Below are 24,772 nucleotides of genomic sequence, written 5' to 3' on the forward strand. Positions count from 1 at the left end.
AATGATGATGATGATGTTGTTGTTATTGTCGCTGTTGATGTTGTTGTTGTTGTTGTTGTTGTTGTCGTCGTCGTCGTCGTCGTCGTCGTCGTTGTTGTTGTTGTTGTTGTTGTTGTTGTTGTTGTTGTTGTTGTTGTTGTTGTTGAGGTGCAAAACTAGATTTAACCTGCTTTCTTTTATCACTGCTCATCTTAAAGTATTTTGTTCGCTTTCTAAAACATTTGTTAAGTTACTTTCGGAGTCATTCTCGCAAACCAGAGTAGAATTAATCGTAAAGAGGCTAGTGGTCTACGACCGACTATGTATATGATATCCTTATCAATGCTGACCAGTCATCCCCAACCACAGCCTCTTTTACGGCACCATCTGAGAGCGCTGCCGTTACTTTTCGTTCCGTCAGCAGAAAAATGTCGTCTGGAGTAGAAACAGGCTTCTACTGAATAGATTACACAAAGACTTGATTGTTTTATATAATGGCTTCAATTATTTATTTTCCAACTGATAATTAACATGATAACTTGAGAACTTCTACATTCCCATTGTGCGTGGCACCTATAAACTACATAATTCATAATTGTTTGGACACTTTTACTGGGCACACATACGTTTTTTTATGAGCAAGACAACATTAGAAGTAATTGGATATGATACTCTTATCAACGCTGACCAGTTTTTATCCCAACTGAGTGACACAATAGCACCACACACACAGTCTGGTACCACTGTATCGTTATTTTGCGGGTCGACAGGCCTAACTGCGGGACGATCTGCGGGTTGTTCAAAACGACAATTATTTGTATAAAATCAGCCAAAACTTATATCAGTTTACAAAAAATAATGACAAATGAATACATATACACGTAAATAATCTGTATGAGCACATAAGTATTCGGTCAATACTATGGTGACCAACCTCACTATGAAGATGATTAATTTGTTTAGTATTATAGTAATGATAGAATACAGTACAAGGAACTCTATTGTGGTGTGACAATAACATAGACACAATTACTGGATGTACTGATTATGCAATTATTCATTATTCACTTTCAAGGTTGTGTCTGTTCCACTATTCCTTTCTGTTCCTCAGTGATGTAACTATGGCCTAACTAATGATTGTCATCTTACTGTGGTCAGGCTAGTGTGTGGGAGCCATTGTGAAATAGTCAAACTAATTTGATTGTATAAGATAGATTTCAGCCATAAACTTGACTTGATGCTTTTCAAACAACAGGACCACTTCCTGTTATCAGTAAGAGATGTTTCAGAGATAAGTTGGTCCACTGTCATCTCTGAGGTCTTATGTAATCTTTATAAGATCATTGTAATAGTGGAATTGGGATATTTTCTCTGAGGTCAATGCTATGCTAACTATAACCATTTTTTAAAATAGCCATCATGGGATTTACTACACAAAATTAAATGTGCAATTAGCCCAGCACATAGGTTCTATCAAATAGTACAGTGCATGTCACATGTTACCCCATTATGTGTATGTTACCCCTAGTGGCCAGCCCAAAAGTTTCTTTGATTTTAAGAAGGGAGTAAATTAATGTTTAATGGAAAAATAATAGCAACCGCAACCTGCACAACAGTTACATTTCCAGACCCGCAACGACCCACAGCAGCCTGCAACCTAGCGACCCTCAGTGGCCCGCAGCAGCCCGCAACCCGCACAATAGTTACACTCCTCCATAAGCAGAAACCATTGGGTGTATTTTCTCCTATAAAAGTTAGTACAATGTCTTCTTTGTCAGTTTTACTTGAAGTCGATTCAGACTGGATTCCATTAATTCCATGTAGTATAATTATGATACGCTGAAATAGAAGATGGAAGGATCGTAATTTTAAACAACCTTGCATTATGTTTACAATACATTAAATCTATTCATTATAGCACGTGTTACCATTATACAGGAATGTCCTTCATTCTCAACATATCATGAATTTCATTTTGACCTTGAAGGTTGGTAACAAAAGACTTGTCTCCGAAATCAATACACTGCTAAAACAACATATGCCAGTAGTCATGTGAGTTAATGATGTGTATACAGACAAGCGTGAGAGACAGACAGACAGACAGACAGACAGACAGACAGACAGACAGACAGAGACAGACAGACAGACAGACAGACAAACAAACACACACACACACACACAGAAACATACATACATACATACATACATACATACATACATACATACATACATACATACATACATACATACATACATACATGCATGCATGCATACATACATGCATGCATGCATGCATGCATGCATGCATGCATACGCACGGACGCACGCACGCACGCAGACAGACAGACAGACAGACAGACAGACAGACAGACAGACAGACAGACAGACAGACAGACAGACTAGGCTAACACTCTGGCCAACACATATAGGTAATTCGATGTGACGTGTCGAGATGTGATTGGTCTTGTTTTTATGAAATAATAATACCTTTAATTCATCTATAGTGATTACTTTATTATGACCAGAGATTGACCCACTGCATGTAGTGAAGACACATTTGTACTTACATATAGTCTCCAAAGTTCCTTGCTTTATATACTCGAATTGCACTGTATGTAGTAATAGTAGCAGCTATCACCAATGCACCCACAGTCACTACAAAAATCAAGAGTCCAGCTTTACTGGCAAAATCATCTCCTCCACTTACTCTAGGTTTGGCAGTCACTGAAACGAAAACAAAGACAGTGGGAGAGGGTGTGTGTGAAAATATGACTCAGCCGGCTGAATATCAGAAGGGGGTATCTTAGTTTTAACTATTAGATAAATAATGCAGACAACTTTTGTAAGTAGTTGCAATGGTTTACACTTCAGCCTAATGTGTGTATGTTTGCAGTGGTACATACAGGGCCGTAGCAATGTCAAACTTTTGGAAAGTTGCAGAATATTGCGCTGCGCGACTAATAATGGTCCACCAGTCAAAAAAAATGAGAAGGTGAAATGATACAGACTGTAAAAGTGATATCACAAATGATCTACTCATGTCCTTATTATGCACGACACAATTGCGAGAATTTATTCGTCCTGTTCAATGGTATGGTGTAGTATAGGCCCTATTAGATGTCTTCGCAGTAGTTTGCTGTGGTGGTGGTGGTGGTGTTGGTGGTGGTGGTGGTGGTGGTGGTGGTGGTGGTGGTGGTGGACATCATTATGATTGTGATGGTAATGGTGGTGTAGTGATGATGGTGATTGTGGTGGTGGTACATGGTCATCGTCATGGTGGTGGTGGTGGTGGTGGTGGTGGTGGTGGTGGTGGTGGTGGTGGTGGTCGACGTTGTAGTAGTAGTGTTGGGGTACGGTAGTGATGATTGAATGACAGTAGTCGTCGTCAAGGTGGTGGTGGTGGAAGTAGTAATAGTAGTGATCGTAGTCATGGTCATGGTGGTGGTGGTGGTGGTGGTGGTGGTGGTGATGGTGGTGATGGTGGTGGTGGTGGTGGTGGTCGTCGTCGTCGTCGTCGCCGCCGTGGTCGTGGTCGTGACGTTGGTATTTTTTTTTGTCGTTACGAGCTAATGTGAGATTATTTACGATTATAAGATTAACGACAAATTATTTATGCGAACTAGAACGAGAGTCGAGAGGTCAATTACAGTCAAAATAAATTACAAACGTTCATCACATACGTGAGATAGCAAGAAGACAGGAAAGTGATCAAGTTGCAAGAACACACGCATGCCAGAAGTGATGAATTGCGCGACATATTTAACAACTCCATCACATCTCATAACTGTTATGATGAATTTGCCAGGTTCTCATTTCTATATTGTTATGGTAAATAAGATATGAGAGATGTTAACTATAATCAATTATATAAAGTGAGGACGGACCTAGAATAGAACAGATTAAGTCTAATTTGACGTAAGATTAGGGAGCCTTCAGTATTTGCAAGGGGGGGGGGGGGCGGAGGAAATCACACATGGTCTGTTAAGTAAAACATGACCCCCCCCCCCATTCTCCATTTGTAAAAAGTGACCCTCCCCTTTGTCCCATTTTGTAAAACATGACCCTCCCCATGACAATTGCATATACTGAACGTTAGTCAATTATATTCCCATTATATGTATACATACAAATTAAATGATTTTGATTCTGTATTAGAAAGCAATATTTCTACATATAAAGTGACAAACAGTAAAATACTGGCTATAGTTACCTTTCTCTTATAATCATACACAATCTAGTTAGTATCTAAAATGTACTTTCCATGTTGTGCAAACTCTGCCTGATCTGGTCACTTGTAAAAGTTCCCTGATATCATTGTCATCATCATCACGTTCACCTTCAGTATTGCCATTATCAGTGTCACTTTAATCTGACTCAATGGTACTACTTAATTGAGTCAGTACATGTATCACTGTCCGTGTTCTTTATGGCATTCAAAGCTAAATCATCATCATCATCATCATCATCATCATCATCATCACCACCACCACCACCATCATATTTTAACAACAACATTCACGTACAGTGTGAGTGATACGGTGAGATGGGTACACTCAACAAAATGCATCGTTTTATTAAACAATTTTCTTACAATATATGTATTTTAATTTTTGTATTTTCGCATGTAAAGTACTCGTAAAAATAAATGTTGAGTGCTCATATCTCACTTTTACATCTCAAAACACACAAAATAAATTGACAATAATTGAATCTTCAATTTGGTAACAAAACTATGGATTGTAAAATGTGACCCTCCCCAAACATTTTAATGCAAAATATGACCCTCCCCCAAGAATAGGTTGGTAAAATGTGACCCACCCCCGATTCCTCCGCCCCCCCCCCGCCCCGGACATTGGGATATTAAAGTCAACAAAATAGAGGGAGATAGATTGTGTGGTTATGTGCAGTGTGGTTGCTATAGTAACGCAAGTCCGTTACCATAACAACAACAAACTATGTGTAGTCACTGGATGAGCTCCAAAAGTCTTCGCTTGACATCCAACACCGCCACAAACGGTCTATCTTGAAACGGCCATTCGTACAAGATTCCAGATATAGGGGAAAATGATATCATCTCGCCCTAGTGGCATTTCAGTGATGAGGCTCATTAACGTCAAATACAAATAAATAAAATAAGCAAATATCATTTTACCACTTTAAACGCGGATTATGTTACCTTTTGCACCTTTTGGTTTCACAGAGGTTTGTAAAGTCGACAGTATTCCTTTAAATTTCGTAGCGACTGGTTCACTTTTAAAAGCAGCCTTTGTTCCAACTTTTGGAGTCGTGCCCGCCTTGTAATTATCTACCGTCTTTATAGTTTCAGACATTGTTGTTTCAGAAGTTGTTGAAATGGGGAACTTTCCTGCAGATAAATATTCATTTGTATTAGTTGACACATACTAGTGAAGTTAACAATAATGGTGTGCCGTAGGACAGACAGACAGACAGACAGACAGACAGACAGACAGACAGACAGACATACCGTCCGTCCGTCCGTCCGACCGACCGACCGACCGACCGACCGACGGACGGACGGCCGGGCGTGCGGGCGGCCAGACAGACAGACAGACAGACAGACAGACAGACAGACAGACAGACAGACAGTCAGACAGACAGACAGACAGACAGACAGACAGACAGACAGACAGGCAGGCAGGCAGGCAGGCGGACGGACGGACGGACGGTCGGACGGACGGACGGGCAGCCAGACAGACAGACAGACAGACAGACAGACAGACAGACAGACAGACAGACAGACAGACAGATATTCGTAACTGGCTATGTCTATGGCGAATAATACACGTTTTCTAGTAATATGCAACGTTTCTATTTATATGTAATGTGGAAAGATTTATCTAAAACACACTATACCTGTGGTTATATTGTTACGATCCAAAATATCGTATTTCGGAATTATGGGAATAAATTCTACTTTTCATAAAGTATTGATTTTTACAAATGTTTGAAAATCAAACAAATTTTACATTTTTATTTCAAATTATCTTACTGGTGGCAAGTTTCAAAATTGACCTTGCTGCACGACATTCAAAAAAAAGATGAGTGGAGAATTATAATTAGTCAGAGTTATTGATATGACGTATGAATTTGAATATCTTACCACAAACGGTCGATTCTAATATGACTACATTGTGAAGATCGCCTCCTCGAAAAGTAGTCCATGGTATCAGGTTTCCATAACCATTACTATAGCAGTTCAGTCTCATACTACGAATCTCAGCTTCATCAAATATGTATGACCACATGTTCAGGTTTGCTATATCACCAATGAAACTTTTAGATAAATCAAAGTTCGAAGTACCACCATACATCTGGCCAAGCGTTAGATCACCAATAACGTCTATGTTGTCCGTTGCGCTTTTGTCAGTTTGCCGGTTCAACACCAGCCTATCATCGAAATATATTTCCATAACCCCGGTTGGTTTTTTCCACACAGCGCAAAGGTAATGCCATATGCCATCATTGTAGCCAGTTAATATCCCGGTTACATCCACAACACCGCCAATCACCATCGATATCATATGAAGGCCGTAACGTTTACCAACCGATAAAAGAAGCGACTTAGAAGTCGAAACCGTAGAATAGTGAAATATCGTTCCTGCATGTTCATTATCGGTAGTCCGAAACCACAAACATATTGTAAAGTTGTTAATGGTTTGTGGTAGTGAAATAGTACGCTGGACATAGCTAGTATTGTTGAAACGCAACGCCTTGTCCTGTAGAATGGGGAAAGGGTACGAAGGCCCTGTAAATGGAAATCAAAATGCTGTCATAATCAGGATCGTGGCTCACAGGAAAGGTAATCAATAACAAAAAGTGAAACGGGTCACATATGCGTTTTAGGTATTATGAATTGTGAGAAACTCAAGATACGTACTCAGTAACTGTAGGAAAAAAATCACAACGTTCTTTGTTATTTTCAGTTTCTCATTTCCTTACCCGTACAATGTAAAACGTACATCGAGTGCTAGTTTCATTTCCCAATTCATGGTTTGGACATCATAACATGTACAGCTTTATTGGAAACAGTAAGAGCATGAGTAAGCATACCTCCTTTAGACCTGGTTGTGTGCATGACTTAAATCAATTTGAAGAACCGAAATGCCGTAAATGGGACAACACATCTAGATGGCTGACCATTAAACGAAAGCTATCCAAATATATTTCATTGGTGGCGCTCCATAGCGGATGAATTCAGACCACGAACTTTTTTATCTCAAAGAGTACGACGACAACGATCTGTCTAGAACACGTGAATCACATTCGACATTCAAAAATAAGCGCGTAATAGTATACGCTTTCTTGACTAGAATGCAGACTATAACCTGGTAGTTCATATATATATATATATATATCAGAATCCATAAAACTGTAAGAAGTGTATGAAAATACACTGGTCTATATGTTTGACCATTATCATAGCGGAAACGGCTGCAGATTTACACAATTTGCCGAGTACAAAGTGTACAGGCAGATTTTCTCCTATGGATTTCATTACCTGAGTAAACGTATACTATAAATCGAAAACATATTTCTTCATAGCCATTTGCAATACTCATTTTATCGTCAATGGTCACAGTAATTTTACATACTCTCCAAAGCTTAATACTTGTCCAAATAACTATTGCCAGTGCATTATTCGTAAAGTTGTTCATACCTTCGTCAGTTTGAACTTCCGAACCCGTAGGCTCAGTCCCGTTGAACACTGTGCCTGTAACACTTGCAGTAAAGTATATTTCTTCATTACCTGTTTCTATGATAGGTGGCGTCTTTGATGGTGTCGTTGGAGTGTCACTTTCAAGTGATGATTGGCCTGGATGAGAAAGAGGAAACATTTATTTATAACAATGTAGAAAGTGTATCTAATGTTGTATACGAAACATGTCCAAGAAGTTAGCTTCTTGGACATGTTTCGCTGACATATTGATAGCGAACTTACAAAGTTACTTTGTTCACGCCTATGTCAATTGTTTCATATTGAATCTCCCTTTGTTCTCTGACCAGTGACATTTATATGTTTTGTGGTTATCCGGGGGTGGGGGTGGGGGGGTGATATCGCTGTCTGTGACGTGATACTCTCGTCTGGCACGTGGTCTGAACAATGTGAAAATAGTAAACCGTGACAATGGATGCAATACAACAAGACATGAAGACTATTTTAGTCATACACAGGTAATGAGCTAATTTGCATAAGGAGTTTGTTTTGTCCGTCAGTTAGTTGCCTTTTAAAGTAAGTACATTTTTTAGCCAAAGTTATCAAGTGTTGGATTCCACTATGTACCTGTAGGGTTGAGGTGGACTTTGGGATAGAAATTAGACGTAATATAAATCAACCCTTCATATCACATTGTAATTATATTCAACTGTTCTCCTGGGGAGTTCTTTCTCCATGTATAAAAAGTTTCAAAAACACTGAAAACATGAGTGGTTAATTTCCACTACTCACAAAAGTTACTTGTCCAATTTAAGTGTTGCTCAATGTAATTCAGTGTATTAATTGTAAAGTGTTTCATACCTTTGTCAGTTTGAACTTCAAGACCCGTTGTTTCAGTTCCGTTGAATACTGCTCCTGTTATCCTTCCAGTAAAGTATATTTCTTCATTACCTGTCTCTATGATAGATGGCGTCTTTGATGGTGTCGTTGTGGTGTCACTTTCAAGTGATGATTGGTCTGGATGAGAAAGAGGAAACGGTATAACAATGGTTGATAATATCTCTGTGACGTGGGACTCTCGACTGGCACATGATCTGAACAACGTAAAAATAGTCAAGCGTAACATTTCAGCAGGATGTGAAGCTTACACTCTAGTCATACATAGGTAATGAATTAATTTGCATAAGGAATTGTTTCCATCGTCTGTCCGCTGCATTGCAACATGTGTAATTTTTTTAGCCATTGAATGTTATCAAGTGTTGGATTCCACTATGTACCTGTAGGGTTGAGGTGGACTTTGGGATAGAAATTAGATGCAATATAAATCAACCCATCATATCACATTGTAGTTATATTCAACTGTTCTCCTGGGGAGTTCTTTCTCCAGGTACAAAAAGATTCACAAACACTAAAAGCACGAATGGTTAATTTCCACTACTCACAAAGATACTTGTCCAATTTAAGTGTTGCCCAATTCAGTGCATTATTTGTAAAGTGTTTCATACCTTTGTCAGTTTGAACTTCAAGTTCTGTTGTTTCAGTTCCGTTGAATACTGCTCCTGTCATCCTTCCAGTAAAGTATATTTCTTCATTACCTGTTTCTATGATAGGTGGTGTCTTTGATAGTGTTGTTGTAGTGTCACTTTCAAGTGATGATTGGCCTGGGTGAGAAAGAGGAAACATTATAAAGACGTGGAAAGAGTATCTAATGTTGTATATAAGCTAATTTCGTGGACATGCTTCGCTGACGACGTATTCATAGCGAACTTACGAAGTTACTTTGTTCATACCTATGTCAAGTGTGTCTTCTTGAAACCGCATCGTATTGCTATAAACAAACCCATTAGTTTTCTGACCAGTGATATTTACTTGTTTTGTTGTCATTCCACTGGTGGGTAATATCTCTGTCTGTGACGTGGTACTCTCAACTGGCACGTGATCTGAACAATGTAAAAATAGTAAACCTTAACAATGCATGCAGTGCAACAAGACATGAAGACTATTTTAGTCATACATAGTTAATGAGCTAATTTGCATAATGAATTTGGTTTAACTGTCTGTTAGTTGCTAGTAGTTGCTTGTATAGTATGTACACTTTTCTCTGCCAAAGTCATCAAGTGTTGTCTTCCACAATGAAACTGTAGGGTTGTGATAGACGTTCAAAGGTCATCTTCATGTTGCATTGTAATTTGGGGGAATGTCTTCTTTTGTTATCAAAGGGAGATTCGTACCATTCAGGTTTATACCGAGTACCTGACGAATCAATTACCCTATCAAATTTGCTTGTTTGGATTATCATAAATTGGATATCCCTAACAATGAATAACTGAAATCGTCATACCTAAAACGCCTCGAAGACCAGGGAGAATAGATAATGTTCTGAAAGGTTAGTTTCAGGGGGAAAAGACATCTGTTAAACTATAAAACCTTATTACGCTATTTGTCCTTAAGCTTACTTATTTTACTTATCACTTTTCGTGATCACCTGGTGTAATTTGGTATACTAATGAATCTGTATGTAATAAATTGACAATTGCTAGATAGAAATAACTTTATCAATATATGATAACCATTCCTCTAATAATGTTTTACTTACACTAATCCACCCTAAAATGAGTACACAAAAGGCAGGACTCTCCGTCAAGGTTCACACCTCTGTGGATTCTTTCAAAAAATGAAATGAAATTCGAAACTACTGAGGCATAAAAACTTTACCTACTTACTTTGATTTACTGTAATTTTCATGTTATTTTACTAATTTATTTTTAATTTGAGCTTTGTACCATTTAGAAATTCCTCCGGTAATCATTAAACATGATCAAACAAATCTTAAATAATAGCAAACACGTTTGATGTCTTACCACATAGATTAGACTGAAATGGAGATGCACCATAAAATTGGGCTTCTTCAAATGAACTCCAGGCTATCAAGTCTCCACAATAGTCATCATCGCAGTTCAGTCTCATACTTCGAATCTCAGCTTCATCAAATATGTATGACCACATGTTCAGGTTTGCTATATCACCAATGAAACTTTTAGATAAATCAAAGTTCGAAGTACCACCATACATCTGGCCAAGCGTTAGATCACCAATAACGTCTATGTTGTCCGTTGCGCTTTTATCAGTTTGCCGGTTCAACACCAGCCTATCATCGAAATATATTTCCATAACTCCGGTTGGTTTTGTCCACATAGCGCAAAGGTAATGCCACATGCCATCATTGTAACCAGTTAATATCCCGGTTGCATCCACAACACCGCCAATCACCATCGATACAGTATGAAGGCCGTAACGTTTACCAACCGATAAAAGAAGCGACTTAGAAGTCGAAACCGTAGAATAGTGAAATATCGTTCCTGCATGTTCATTATCGGTAGTCCGAAACCACAAGCATATTGTAAAGTTGTTAATTGTTTGTGGTAGTGAAACAGTACGCTGGACATAGCTAGTATTGTTGAAACGTAACGCCTTGTCCTGTAGGTATCCATGGGAACAGAGATACGACTGATCTACAGAGAGGATAAACAACATGTAGTACGTACTCGGGCATATAATTTTTTGGGCGAGATTTATGCCGCATATTTAAAAGTCACTGGTAGTATTCTACTAACTAAAGCATACTTAACTATTACTTGCAGTTGACTGAACTTAAACCTGGTATTAAGATATCACGTGTAAACTATCCGATGACGTAATTTTTAATACGCTTAGAAAATGTGGAGGAATCGATACTTAGATAAGCAACTGTTCTAACAATACAAGAAGGCAATTGTAATGTCATGTAGATGGTGTGCATCGATGCTAACATTATACTAGAATGGTTCAATCAAGTTTTTATGTAAGTATTTTCACTTGAGCAAAAAGGTTGACAAAACTCAGCTTGTGTCTCTTTAATGAATAATTCAACCTACTTTCATCAGTTACATCTCGTGTACTTGAAGTTGGATTCAATGATTCGATGTCTTCCACATCTGTTGAACCTTGTATCAAAATTCAGGACAGAGAGTTAAAGTAAGTTAATTTTGTATGGAACCTTGTCTATTTAAAACCCTAACAATCCATACACATTCATTTGAATCGCTGATAGCATGTACAATTCAGGAAAATGCATCTGTACGTGTTAGTGTAAACCATATTATCTCTGAGTCATTAAACTTTCGTTCCAAACGCACAATTGAAAATTGTAACTGAAATTTTCGACTGCACACTTCAGTCTTTGTCAGTCTGTTGACAAAACTTATGCTATCGTATTGGACGACCGCCTAACTTTATATAAATAATTATACATTTATACATTCATACACAATTTTTAGGAACTGTAGAGACTAAATTAAATTTTATATTTGTATTTACGGTCAGAATTTGCCAAAATTATTTTATCAATATAAACTTTGCAAAAAGTTGTAACTTCAATGATTCTGTATCAAAAAAGATTTCGCATTACCAAGTTGAGCCAATTGAAAGAAATATCCATCTGCCATGCTGTTAAAAAAACAACCTGTCTGCCATATAACCTGGTTCGGGTTACGTTTACATACAAAATATCTTAATGGCGCGAAATATAAGTTCAAGTCCTTATATAAGCTCATTGAGATTTTAGTCTTGATGTAAACGATGTCTATGTAGTTGGTGAATTGTTTGCATGCATGTTTTCTATCATATCTCTGATGTCTCTGTCAATTATTGACAATATTTTAATATATTTTAGGCTTATCATATTCATACATTATTTGAATAGACTTAGGTTTGAGATAATGCATGTAGCATCGGTGGTTCAGTGGTAGAATTCTCGCCTGCCACGCGGGAGGCCCGGGTTCGATTCCCGGCCGATGCAGTATAGTTTTACCGCAGGAAATGAAATATTTTAAAACTTTAGTCGATCTCTCGAGATCTCGCATTACCAAGTGCTCGAAAACACTTCAATAACTTCTTATTTTAACTTTCAGATTCTATTTACACTCAAGAGAATCAACCGTTAAAAGACAAAAAACAATGGTAATTTGACAAGATATTGTATTCATTAAGATTTCTGATTTTTATAATGTAGTTGGGGAATTTCTGTCCATCAGGTAATTACCAATGTAGCCTTCTAAATCCGTAAGAGTTCCATTACTTCGTGGTAGTTAAAAATAACCAGGTCTTTATCTTAACTTGATATGCTAATCAATGTACATATGAAATGAATCACTGCGCACAAAGGTAACAGTTTGAACAACATCACTTTGGGGATGTTTACACTTCATCACTTATTACATTGAGGATGTACGTCACCACTTATTACATTGGGGATGTTTACACGTCATCACTTATTACATTGAGGATGTTTACACGTCATCACTTATTACATTGAGGATGTTTACACGTCACCACTTATTACATTGAGGATGTTTACACGTCATCACTTATTACATTGCGGATGTTTACACGTCATCACTTATTGCATTGAGGATGTTTACACGTCATCACTTATTACATTGAGGATGTGTACACGTCATCACTTATTACATTGAGGATGTTTACACGTCTCCGTTGTTATACACAACGTATAAAATAAAATGTAGATAATTCCATTATTCTTGATTTCATAAGTTTCTTGCTTTCGTTAACGCGTTCAAGAACACACGTACGTATACTAGCAATAGTCTGTAAGGTACGCCGTGACGGGGCGCCCTCACACATCGGTTAACCCCTAGAGCAGGCCGGTGAGGGCGGAGCGACAGGATGTAAATAAGGTAAGTATTTGATACAAAGGCTTTTAAGGTTATACGTTTATTTGTTTTAATTCAAAGGTTAAGTTTCTTATGATAACAAAGCATATGTTACAAATAAACTTCCTATCGACGTTCTTGTTTAATTCAATATTTAATATTGAATATTTATCATAATTCAAATTCCTATCATAACTATTACCATGGCAAATACCATTGATTACATGTTCAATATATTTGTCATCATCAATCTGAAATTTCATATTTTACAGGGAATAATTACCGTCGCTTCTACAGGCTAATATATTAATAACTGGTATTTTAAACGAACGACGAACTAGGCAAAGTCTTTACACGAGACTTAATTTTTAGCGAAAGCCAACATACACATAAATATTACACAGTAAATTTGATTTGGAAACACATCTCTACCGACGTGGTGTGGTGCTTGAACATGAACAAAGCTTCGGCAAAGAGACGCGTTTCTTCTCCCGCCCCCCCCCCCTCCAATAAAAACCCCAAACAAACAAACAACAACTTATGTCACGTGTCCTTTTAAGTCGTATTTGATACGAGCTCTATAAATTCATAGACACGACGCAACATATTTTAGTATGTTGCCATGGTAATTTCAAATGATCGAAACGGAACCACAAAATCCCATAACAGTTATAGAGCGTGACCCTTCAAGAAATGACTGCGAATATTCTAAAAGCTTTCGCTGTCGTTTGACATTTGCTGTGAAGCTATTTAGCGTTCGTCCCAGTCTCCCGATAAGATTCTCCATTACTGGTCACTCGATCTGACCCTGACTTTAATATGTGAACTTAATTCTTAAAATACCCGTGATACCATTAGACATTCGATTTCATACAATGTTGTACGAAAAAAAAAAGAAGTTTTCGAGGATCTGAACGCATTTTTTTTCCGCTGCGTTAGATCGTACAGACAGAACTAGGCAAAAGTTGAAAGACTTCGACTAGTCCGTGATGAGAATTTTTCTCTCTCGTAGTTCTAATACACAGCTATTTTACCTTATTCACATTTAGTAAAAGGCATCTATACATGACGGATGATGTACAAACTAAACGCCTACCTTCCTGGACAACACAATCACCAATATTGTGTATAACCACCAATACAACAACGATTTCAGACAACGACCGACCAGCCATGTTCTTCTTTCTGAAAGACGAAGTTCTGGCTAAGAAAAGTAATTCGATAACGCTCTTCCTTGCGTTTTGTACATACTTACAAAAATCCTGCGGCGAAATGTTATGACCTTTCAACCTCGAACTTTTGAAGGTCATGATGTCATCGAATCCACACAATACTATTAATAGCTCTGTAGTTACTATGAAGTATTGCAAACCATGAACCCTTGGGTTAACATATAAGATACGAAAACTGTTGTTTTTCTTTTCTTTGAAGCAATATTTATTTTGTGTACAATTATCAGTTTAAACTTTTATGAGTTCATTCCGTTATGTTTACAATAATTATAATCCGACAACTGGGACACGTTTCTAAAAAAAAATGAAATTTAGCGTTCTACGTCACGACAACGCGCGTCTACGTCATTGATTCTGCGGTGCTAAAATATGAGTCAGAACATTCAAAATCGCCACTATTTTGCCAGATTATTGTTAAGTTATTATCGCGGAAGTATTAACATATTATTTTTAAATTAGTATCCATCTCTACTTGCTGACAATAAACCCTTTACACAAAAAACAACAACCCCCCTCCGAAAACATCTAAATGACAGCGTGCCCACAGACAGTGGAAGAAATATTATATTTGATATCATGATGTCAGCATGACGTCATCGTGACGTAAATATCATAAAAGGTCACCTTAGTACATATGAACATATCTCATCAAAAAGGTTACTTTTATGTTCACAACAAAACAACAATGTGAAATAAAAATTTTAATCGAATAATTTGAAATCACATGTTGTGATCATAGTCTCAGATCACTACTAATTGTTATAGTGTCATAGATAGCCATTATTATAGATGCAAAGTAATGTCACCTTCATGGTTATCTTGTGGTTTAGTTGGAAACCACGTTGGCACCCAGACTAGGTTATTTTTATATGTAAACATACATTCAACAAGACCGAAAGTGCTCTGCGGTGGTTAAACGTACCACTGCAACAATTAGACCCACATGCATCCTATTACCGCTCCCAAGCCTTAAAGTGGATACCAACAGTAACGTGGAAATGGGTCAATGATATCTGGACCAGTAATTATATACAGCTTGCTACTTAACAAGCCTTGTTAACAATGTTTGGCAAGATAATAGTTAGAAAATATTTATCTGGCTGAAAGCGAAGATAACTTTAATGAGTAAAGTGGATTTGAAAACAGATACTGAAATAAAGGTGAGTGACGGAGATGTTATTTTTGGAAGTTGTAAGAATAATATCTCTGATAGGTATATATAATATCAGAAACAAAACAAAACAAAATGTTATTATTATAAGTCCGCCCGACACAAGTCGTATAATATATAAACATGTAAATACATAATCCTGACGTGTTTGACATCATAAACATGGTTCAGTGAACACTCTAGTTGTCCGTAGTAAACTAATATTCTTGTTTTAATATCTAGCTGGTACTCGTGGTATTACAATGCATATGTCTAAATTCCTTCTTACCGTAATGTGATACAGGATGGTGTTACACCCTGGAGTGCAAAATCAATATCCATCTCATAACAATAATATTTGTATCTATTAGACATATCTCCATTTACATATACATGTCGCAAACACATAGGAAAGTGGGAACCAAGTGTTCTGAAGATATTGTACTAGCAGTGGCTTCATTTTTGATGTGTCTAAATCGTGATAAGACAAAACAATCGGTTTCAAAAGTATGTAAAGAATGCATGACAAGGAATTATAGTATTTTATACTCAAAGTATACAATTTCAGTAATCTAGGGTATTGAAATGTAGGTTCGGCTTTCATCCAGTGTGTTTACAACTCGACAAAGGAGCTGTCTAATCTCACTAAGACGGATACCAATGTTTAATCAAGGTTGTTCCTCGATGACGACCCCTCACATACATTCCCGAACGTGTGCAAATCAACTTTGAAACTGACCAACTGTCATAGCATATACCCATATGAAATATGGCGTGTCGCTGTCCTTGATCAAACTTACAAGTGTGCATGTATTCAGCTGCATAAACAGATATTGATCACCTTGTCAATTCATCATTCGCAATACCATATATATATACTCGTACTCTTGAGCAGAACTTTTTTTCAAACAAGTTGAGATACTAGTAATTCTCATACACTATGCGTACATTTCGAATTCAATATTAATATATTAATGTCCAAATATGGTATATGTGTCAGCTCAGTTTGTGATACACTATTTACATCATTATAACGATTGGTTGGTTGGTTGGTTGGTTGGTTGGTTTGTTTGTTTGTTTGGCGATGTTGAAGTGCTTACCATGTTATATAAGTCAGGAGCATCGGTGGTTCAGTGGTAGAATTCTCGCCTGCCACGCGGGAGGCCCGGGTTCGATTCCCGGCCGATGCAAGTATCTTTTACTGTGTGAAACCTTGTTTTTATGCCACGTGTAAAATACTTTTAGCTAGTTCACAGCAGTTCAATAGAATACACTATCTACATTGCGTGGTGCTGTCCAGTTTGATTTAGTTGTGGAGTGGTCGAGTGTCCTCTGTTTTGATTATTTGGATTATTTGGTTGACTGACAGTTATTGGGTTGTTTTTTTTTTGGTTTTTTTTTGGTTCTTTGTTTGTTTGGTTTTTTGTTGTTGTTGTTGTTGTTTTGTTTTGTTTTGTTTTGTTTTTTTGAGGGGGGGTTCGTGGTGTTTTTTTCTGTACCTCGCTCGTCATCTTCATAAGGGGAAGGCTTCGTCAGCACTACTGATTTAATGTGTTAGCCCTTTAAATTGTGGGTGGGTGGGCGCCAAGTGTCCCGCTCAGCTGTGAGAAGGCACAATTATTACACCTGGGTAAAACCTTATAAATCACCTCTCATGCATATTCATATTTGGTTAGCCAATCACTGTTTAGTGTAGATAGGTTACTGTAATTCATAATAGGAGACGGGTAAAGTGTAGTATTATGCCATGTGAGCACGTGAACTTTCTTGAAATACCGTTTTCAATCCGTCCACATACAATGAATTCTCACGGGGACATGCCATTAGACTGCCTATTACCGCGTATATGCTGCACAGAAATACAACTCATTAATATTCAAAATGACGTTTAATCGCGAGAAAAACTTTTCTCGAACAAGAAACTCACTCTACACAAATTTACTACAAGTATATTCATGTCAGGTGTAGCAGGATAAGTATACGGACTTCAACGAAAGTGATGAAGGTTAAAGGAAAATTGAGTATTTCTTAGCATAAATTATCAACCCCTTCCGATTTTCTTTTTTTTAAAGTTATAACTGGTACACTAAATGTATTAATTCGTCAGAATAAATCAAAACTTTGTGTACTTCAACTTGAAGTATTGTGTTACATAATATATAACACAGTCAGTTTCCTACCCAACATTAATATTTCGAAGATGTACATATATATAATTATAAAATATTAAATCTTCCAAAGATTAACCTAATATCACTAACAATGCCTTTACCTCCAAAGTACAAATCGTCAAAGTTTAACATCGTAATGTCAAAAGTGAGATTCTAACCCACATCTACAAAGAGTAGACTGCGACCTGAACGCAGCGACTCGGACCACACGGTCATCCTTATATAGATATCGAGTGACTGGTGTCCTGACATCCATGTTTTTGGCCATAGTTAAGAAAAATTATGTAAAACGATATACTAGTATATAAATTGGAGTTGCTTTTTTGTCGGCGTCTTTTTCTGAATTATGTCACTATATGATGAGGACCCACTGCCTGTGAAAAAGGCAGAGGACAATGAATGTTGTCTGCACCCAATCTTACCAGTAGAAAGTGCAGTATCGTTATTTTGCAGGTCGACAGGCCTAACTGCGGGTCGATCTGCGGGTTGCTCAAAACGACAATTATTTGTATAAAATCAACCAAAACATATATAAGTTTACAAAAAATATTGACAAATGAATACATATACACGTAAATAATCTATATGAGCATATACGTATTCAGTCAATACTATGGTGGTCAATCTCACCATGATGATGATTAATTTTTTTAGTATTAAAGTAATGACATGGATAGAATACAGTACAGGGAGCTCTGTTGTGACAATAATAGTGACAAAAAAACTGGATGTGCTGATTATTCAATTATTCATTATTCAATTTCAAGATTGTGGCTGTTCCACTATGGCCACTATGGCCTAACTACTGGTTGTCTTCTCAATGTGGCCAGGGTAGTGTGTGGGAGCCATTGTGTAACTAGTCAGACTAATTTGATTGTATTAGATAGATTTCAGCCATAATCTTGACTTGAAGTTTTTTTAAAACAACAGGACCACTTCCTGTTATCAGTAAGAGTTGTTTCAGAGATAACTTGGTCCACTGTCATCGCTGTTACAGTAAATAGTTAATGTTATGTAATCATTGTAAGTACATCGTAATAGACTATAGTGGAATTGGGATATTTTCTGGCTTATGGTATTCGGCGAAACTGTTTGTTTCGTTTCGTTTTGTTTCGTTTCGTTTCGTTTCGTTTCGCTGAATACCATAAGACTTGTTTCGTTTCGTTTCGTTTCGTTTCGCCGAATACCATTAGCCATATTTTCTGACGTCAATGTTATGCTAACTATAATCATTTTTTGTTATAAATAACTGATGTTTCAGAAGTATAAACCACTTCTAAGAGGTAAAATTCTCTCGAAGTGTAGGAAGTCTACGATTTTTTACTAAGAACAATACAGTAGTTCGTAACAGTAAACCGACCACACGTACACTGACTGATAGTTCCGACATCGCTAATGAATGTATTGACTTCTTCTCGAACATTGGCCCAAATCTTGCATCCAACATTACTTCCACCACAAATTTCGAAAATTATCTTGGTGGAAACTATCCTAACTCTTTCTTCTTCCATCCAGTCTCAGAACAAGATGTTTTAAATGAAATAAATGTCTTTAGATCCACGTAAAGCTGTGGGTCACGACTCTATTCACCCTAAAATAGTCAAGGAAGCTGCACACATCATTTCTCATCCTTTTACTCATATTATCAATTGTTCATTGAGCCAAGGGATATTTCCAGATGCATTAAAGAAAGCTAAAATTACTCCAACCTATAAAAAAAGGTGCCACTCAAGAAGTCAGCAACTACAGACCAATTTCAATCCTCCCAATCTTTAGCAAAATTCTCGAATCAATTGTAAATAAACAGCTTATAAATTACCTTAAAACCAAAAACATTCTTTTACCTACACAATTTGGATTTCGCAAAAACTATAGCACAAAATTGGCTCTTTAGTCCAGTTGCCAGGCCACCCTACCATGCATTGTCTTAGAGGGAAGGTTTTATGCTTGATATTTGTTCTCCAGGGTGTCCTGAACAAGAATCTGGCGGGTGCCACCCTGGCAGAGTTGAGCAATTTTTTTAATTTGCATAAATTAAAAAATGGCTGATTTATGTCAATTTTGGCCATCTAGTAGCACATATATACAATATCATCATGTATAAATGAGTTTTATATTGCACACATCTTTACCTTAAAGTTGTAAAATAGTACTGGGCTAAAAAAATTAAAGAAATCAATTTTAAAAAATTGGTAATTAGCATAATTTGCATAAATTGCACAGAATAAGAACATTTTGAAGCTAATATTTAATATCGGGCAATATTTGTGATAGATTCACGAAATCTGAATCATTTAACTATGATAAATGGTTGGAAGGAATTAAACAAGAAATAAGGTATGCTGAAAATAAAAAACAATAAAGTAAAATAATGAGTAGTTTGCTTAAATTAAATTACAAACAAATTATACTTGCAGCATATCAGTACCAGGCAGTATTGATTATTGTTTAACTAAATCTGAATCATAAACTTGAGTAATTATTTTAAAGGTATGAAATAAAGGAATAAAGATAAGTTTGGAAATAAAAGAATTAATAATTCTTAAAATAACACCTTAATTTGCATAATTTGCATAAATTGCATATCTGATAATGATAAACCAAGCTTCATTGTAAGAACAGTTAGGACTGTTCTGCAATGTCTCTAGGGACAAGGCAGGAGATAGGGTACCCAGAGTTTTTCTCTACATTTTTCAGTATTTTCTTTTGTAGTTTATATATGCCCGATTTAACTCTTCGCTGCAACTGAAACATTTTTTGTAATTGTTTTGTAAGATATAACGACTTAATCATAAAATCACACATTCTGCACAGTATTGAATCACCTGTGGTAAACATATTTATGTAGCGGTATACTGCAATGTATCCAATCCATCCAAAGATCAATGCCCAATAAATTATGATTTCAACTTATTACCATAACAAAAGTTTATGATTCAGATTTAATGAATCAATGATATGCTGCAAGTATAATGTGTAATGTAAGCAAATTACTCATTATTTTTCATTTTTCGTCTTAAACAATATATAATTAATGAAAACTACAAGTGTGCCAGTTGGCTGCACACTTTAGGTGGGAGAATCAACAAACTGATCTATGTCATATCATGGCACATGTACTCAAGATGTTTTTTTTTTTAGCAAGAGATTTTGATTCTCTTTACCAGGAGCTCATCTTTAAAAGACTTTAAAATGAGGACCTTCAGTAATGATAAGGATTAGGGTAGGGTGATCATCCTCGGTCTCTTTCGTATTTATGTGACCCTCCAACGATTCTATCATGTTAGTTGTCCTTCCCCAATCCTCTTTCTCTAAAACATGACCCACCTCAATTAGATATTTTAAAACATGGGTTAAAATGCTGTCTGACATGAAAACAGAAATTAAAAAAGTCCCAGACTCAGTGGGAAGGACATAATCCCATTGCTGCAACTATATTGACAGTTTAAAAGAGATTGGTTATTTCCAACTACCAACACACAAGGGTTTTGTGTGAAGGAACTGCAATACTCAGTACATGTGTTTGGATCTAATTGGCTGAGCTGAGGGCCAAAAATCCCACTGAGTAGATGGGCATGTACACTCTCGGCATTGTCGAGACGAGGGTCAACATCTCCACTCAACAACATTAATTATCCCTTGGTAACCGATGTGGAGGATTCAGTTCCAAAATCACAAAATATTGCAACATTAGGCATTGAAATGAGTTAAAGTAAAATGTAACCCTCCCCTAATCCCATTTTAAAATATGGTCGTTCTTGAGAACTGATTTGTAAAAGGTTACCCACCTACTCCAATTTCCCTATTACCTCCCTCTTATAATGTATTGAGTCTACCTTATTGTCACTGATGTGGCTGAGAAAATATTCACGCAGTTCATTGTAATTCTAAATATGAATGGGGGGTTACTTTCAATCTCAGTAACAAATTCTTCAAATGCACTGTCTACTTGTGAATCCACACTTCTCATAGACACATGATTTATCTGACGAAATATCCAAAACAATTATTACTGTACTGAGAATCTGCAGTATACAAGTCACTTGGGGCTTCTGCAACATGTATTCGAACTATATCTAGAAGTTTATCACATATTTGTTGCGATCATCGATGCAGATTTGAGTCCCAACATTATATGAACAAGTCATGTCACATCTTTACACTAAACATTCAGTTAATTTTACATTTCATCTCAGGTTTATGAATGATGCAACAAGTGGTGAATACTAGTATTGCATTTCAAGTATATTTGAAAGACGACGAAGATCACACAAAATACCCATTTAAGATTTATGCAAATTATTCAAATTAGATTGTTTTTATATATGGAGGTTGCTTATTATCTAATTAGTACTTACACTGTATTGCATCATTAAAAAGTACTGGTAGTTGGTTTTACAATATATCCAGGTATTGCATTTCAAGTATAGTGAAAATGACAAAGATCACACAAAATACCCATTCACGATTATGCAAATTATGCAAATCAGCTTATTTTTTTTATCTTTGGAATTTGCTAATTATCTAATTATTACTTACACTGAATTGTGTCATTAAAAGGTAGTTGTTATCTCAATATATCCATGTATTGCAATTCAAGTATATTGAAAACTTATGATGATCATCCAAAATACCCATTTGCGATTTATGCAAATTTGCAAATTATATGATTATTTTTTATCTTTGGAAGTTGATAATTATCTAATTACTATTTACATTGTATTTCACCATTAAAAAGAAGTTGTTTTCACAAATATTGACCATTCATACATGGTAATGTTGTATAGATTTAATACCAAATGGCCAAATCGTCATAAATTTATCATGTTTTAATTTATGCAAATTAAAAAAAATGCTCAAGGGTGCCAGGGTGGCACCCGGCGGATTCTTGTTCAGGACACCCTGGAGAACAAATATCAAGCATAAAACCTTCCCTCTAACACAATGCACGGTTATGTTAAAAAATGCCATCTGGCAACTGGACTACTTATAGACCTGGTCTCTGACATAATCGAGATTTTAGATTTCTTACTTTTGGCATCTTTATTGACGTTAGAAAGGCATTTGTCACCATCTGTAAATTAGAACATCAGAGGCATTTCACTACAATGGTTCAAAAATTACTTATCAAATCGTCAACAATCCGTTACAATCAATAACGAATCATCTCAAGCAATAGAATGTGGTGTCCCGCAAGGTTCGATTCTTGGCCCTATCTTATTCCTAATTTATATAAATGATATTACAAATTCTTTCAACTTGTTTCAGTTTAGACTCTTTACAGATGACACTAATTTATTTCAGTTTATCAAAGATAGGTATGTAAATCTTTCACACGCAAATTCTGATTTCCAAGAGGTTTGTGAATGGTGCGGGCGAACAAACTTACCATCAATATTGAAAAAACACATTATATGATCATAAAAAAAACGTCCGTAAAGAAATTAATATCGATGGAGTTCTAGATATTGATGGTAACCAAATAGATAACGTTTCATCGACAACATATCTTGGAGTTTCTCTTAACTCTCAAATGAACTGGAAATCACATTCAGAAAGTTGTTAATTCAATTGCCCCAAAGGTTGGCCTTATTATTTCACGACTTCGACACTATGTACCGAAATCAATTCTGTTAATATTGTATAACTCATTAATCCTTCCCCACTAGTTCTGCTTGAACTATTTCTATGGCCCTCACCAGGTACAGTTTTTCTTTTCTTTTCTTCTCAGTTGTGTATCATTTTCCCTTTGTGTCTGGTGAAAACAAATAATGTGAAAATATGAATAATATGAATATGAATAACAATAGACTTGGTGCGTGCTATAGACATGACAATACATTGTTTAAGCCAATTGTAGTGTCATTGAATATTTATTGGGGAATTGAAAATAAATTATCCTTTGACTAGGAAATAGAAACAATCATAATGTTAATTAACGTTAATTAAACACAGCATTGGTGGTTCAGTGGTAGAATTCTCGTTAACGTGGTGGTTCGCTTTGGGCTCCCGATAATCTGCTCCCAACGCAGCTAACGCTTATCTCCACATTCCTGATATCATCAGAAAGCTTGGACACTTGTGAGTCATTCTATACGTCTTTTGAGCTATTCTGAACAATTTGGTCATCGTTATTTTGACTCTTTCCACATACGTCTGTAGAGAGTGGAACAAACCAAGATGGCCACGTCCAAAGGGCGAAGAGGGAACTGTCAGAAGGTGAATACACTGGAAATAACTGACCAGGATTTCAAACCTTTGGATATTATTCGAAGTATACAAAGTACATATGGAAATGCTTCTCTTCTAGCCCTCGTGAAATTAAATGGACAATGGCAAATAACTATGAAAAACCAAACTGATGCTGAAAACATCCTCGACACTGGACTAGCCATAAAGGGAGCTGAAGTCGAAGTAAGTGGGGTCACGAAAACTTTTACCACCGTCGCCCTGTTTGGAGTTCCGGCCTACACTGGGGATGAAATTATCGTCGAGAAACTAACACACTACGGATGTAAAAGCAGAAGCAAAGTGATCAGGAAATACCACCAAGAGGCCACAGAAGTGGAAAACGGAACACGATTCATCCGCATCGAAATGCCTGCCACGATCAAAAGCCTCCCATATGCAGTAAAACTTGAAAAGGGTGGCCCATATATTCGTATCATACACTCCAACCAAATGAAGGTGTGCAACCACTGCCTGGATGACGGTCACTCTATTAATAGCTGCCCGAAATACCTGTGCAACAAATGTAACCAACATGGACACACTGAAAGATACTGCCCAAACACCACATGCTTCGTCTGCAAACTACCCGGACACAAGGCAAAATACTGCCCACGCAACACATA

General features: G+C 36.7%; 1 protein-coding gene and 2 non-coding genes across 3 annotated transcripts; 2 read left to right on the forward strand and 1 right to left on the reverse strand.

The window, feature by feature from the left end:
• Positions 1 to 483: 483 nt before the first annotated feature.
• Positions 484 to 14,540, reverse strand: LOC144439245 (uncharacterized). Its single transcript, XM_078128519.1, has 11 exons — positions 14,462 to 14,540; positions 11,569 to 11,637; positions 10,516 to 11,166; positions 9,445 to 9,594; positions 9,160 to 9,315; positions 8,516 to 8,671; positions 7,658 to 7,813; positions 6,101 to 6,745; positions 5,156 to 5,344; positions 2,547 to 2,703; positions 484 to 1,818 (listed from the first exon to the last, which is right to left on the reverse strand). Exons 1-11 carry the CDS (start codon positions 14,538 to 14,540, stop codon positions 1,809 to 1,811), a joined length of 2,418 nt encoding a protein of 805 aa, XP_077984645.1. The 3' UTR covers positions 484 to 1,808.
• Positions 12,421 to 12,491, forward strand: Trnag-gcc (transfer RNA glycine (anticodon GCC)). The gene has a single exon. It is a non-coding gene; the product is annotated as a tRNA-Gly (tRNA).
• A 2,326-nt stretch (positions 14,541 to 16,866) lies between the features above and the next one.
• Trnag-gcc (transfer RNA glycine (anticodon GCC)) lies at positions 16,867 to 16,937 on the forward strand. The gene has a single exon. It is a non-coding gene; the product is annotated as a tRNA-Gly (tRNA).
• Positions 16,938 to 24,772: the final 7,835 nt, after the last annotated feature.

This window comes from Glandiceps talaboti, chromosome 8 (assembly GCF_964340395.1).
Source record: "Glandiceps talaboti chromosome 8, keGlaTala1.1, whole genome shotgun sequence".
Lineage (NCBI taxonomy): Eukaryota > Metazoa > Hemichordata > Enteropneusta > Spengelidae > Glandiceps > Glandiceps talaboti.

Excerpts from the sequence above, each read along its gene's own strand:
- LOC144439245 (XM_078128519.1), bottom strand. The coding sequence starts at position 14,540 with ATGGCTGGTCGGTCGTTGTCTGAAATCGTTGTTGTATTGGTGGTTATA. Across the intron at positions 11,638-14,461 it reads TGATTGTGTTGTCCAGGAAG|GTTCAACAGATGTGGAAGAC; the intron begins GTAGGCGTTTAG and ends TTTTGATACAAG. Across the intron at positions 2,704-5,155 it reads GAAACCAAAAGGTGCAAAAG|TGACTGCCAAACCTAGAGTA; the intron begins GTAACATAATCC and ends TTTTCGTTTCAG.